General features: G+C 40.7%; 1 protein-coding gene across 1 annotated transcript; it reads left to right on the top strand.

Annotated features, from left to right (window-relative positions):
• Positions 1–1,058, top strand: LOC102448492 (claudin-8-like). Its single transcript, XM_006126074.5, has one exon. It carries the CDS (start codon positions 198–200, stop codon positions 864–866), a length of 669 nt encoding a protein of 222 aa, XP_006126136.1. The 5' UTR covers positions 1–197; the 3' UTR covers positions 867–1,058.
• The last annotated feature ends 854 nt before the right edge of the window (positions 1,059–1,912 follow it).

Raw genomic sequence — 1,912 nt, 5'->3', positions numbered from 1 at the left:
GTCCTTCTCTTTAGTCAGGCATGGACTGCTGCCTATCTGAACATCAGTAATACAAACTGAAGCTGCTTCGAAGTCATTTTGACACACCAGCAAAATATTACAGGAACGATTCTCGCTCTGTTTTATCTCCAAGAAAACCTATTTTGGAAATACCTCTCTGTACACTTTTTTTGGGGGTGTGCTTCTCTTGAAGGAATATGGCTCCTTTTGCACTGCAAGTTATAGGCCTAATATTTGGAGGCCTCGGCATGATTGGGGCTTTTGCAGTCGCTGCAATGCCTCAGTGGAGAGTGTCTGCTTTCATTGGAGGTAACATTGTGATATTTGAAAACATTTGGGAAGGGCTATGGAAGAATTGTGTCTATCAAGTCCACATCAAGATGCAGTGTAAATACTATGACACTGTGCTAGCGCTCCCACCTGTTTTAGAAGTATCCAGAGGACTGATGTGTGTTGCTGTGATACTCTCTGTTATTGGCTTTCTGTTAACCATTACTGGCATGAAATGTACTCGGTGTGTTGGGGATAACAACCGAGTCAGGAGTATCATTCTGCTGGCAGCTGGGAGCATTTTTATCATATCTGGGATTCTAGTTCTGATACCTGTGTCTTGGACTGCCTACAACATCATTAGAGACTTCTATAATCCAGCAATCCACGCAGGCCACAAACGAGAACTGGGAGCTGCCCTCTATTTAGGCTGGTTGAGCTCAGCATTGCTCATTATTGGAGGAGCACTATTTTGTAGCTTTTACCGTCGTGGTGACAAACACCGAAGAGGGAAGTATTCATCACATGCTTGCCATGGACTGCCCAACTCTGAATACATGGAAACGAAAGCCCAAACCAAGCATGCTTATGTCTAGCTGCTTTGTGAGTTTTCTCTTCAATGTTTTAATTTGCAGTGGTGGACATTAGTTCCTCCATTAGTGCCTCCATAAGTGGCTAAAGGAGAAGTTGTTTGGGTCATTTGTAACTCACTGTTATCTATCTAATCTATCTATCTATCTATATATTATAAGTCTTGGAAAGACTAGATCATGTCAGTAAACATTGATTTCCCCCCACACACAGATCAAATGAATATTTCCATCTGACACAATCAAAATTTGCAGATAGGCAAAGAAAAATGCCTCTTGAGAATTTGAGTGAGCTGAGGGTATTTCCTTTATGTTTTGCTGTGTGATATTGACAATGTGTGTGTGTTTTAACAGTTATAAAATGTTAACTTTTTTAACTTTTGTGCCTTCTGATCTTAACATTCCAGGTATTCAGTAAACCAGATTGCCTGAAAGGGTTAAAACTACAGACAGTGGATTCTAGAATCTCCAGGAAGGCTAGAGAAGCATACATGAGTTGGCAGAAAGCCCAGAGGACCAATGAATACAGAACATGCATTTTTAAATTAGGAGTAGTGACCTTCCTGTTCTACCCTTTGCATGACCAGAGGACAGCTAGGAGACAAACTGAGTTAGGAACATAGCATGGAGTAGCCAATGACATACATGCCTAGGGAAAGACTAAACTAATCTTGGAACAACAGATATGAGTAGAATAAGTGAGATGTGATCAGGCTACTCTTTGTTTTTGGAGTTCTGTACAGAGCACATGTAACTACCCCCTTAAACTGTAACTCTCCTAACAGAACCCCCAGGAAGCAATTCTCTGTGTTTTAACCTTCCTTGTTTCAATTGTTCTGTAATACCTAGCAACCAAGTAATGTTTCACCAAGTATGTTTTCTTTGTTAATAAAAATAACCTTTTTTTACGACCATGATCTGATGCCTGTGTCCTAGAAGGCAGGAGGTTCTGGGTGTATGCACTTATGACTGCATGGCCAACTATAAAGAAAAATCACAGACTTAAGCTTTCTCCAGCATGAGAGCTAAAGAGCTACCACATAATAAGAAAT

Source organism: Pelodiscus sinensis, chromosome 1 (assembly GCF_052426305.1).
Source record: "Pelodiscus sinensis isolate ZL-2025 chromosome 1, ASM5242630v1, whole genome shotgun sequence".
Lineage (NCBI taxonomy): Eukaryota > Metazoa > Chordata > Testudines > Trionychidae > Pelodiscus > Pelodiscus sinensis.
The sequence above is the reverse complement of the archived record's forward strand: the minus strand, read 5'-3'. Positions and strand labels throughout refer to the sequence as shown.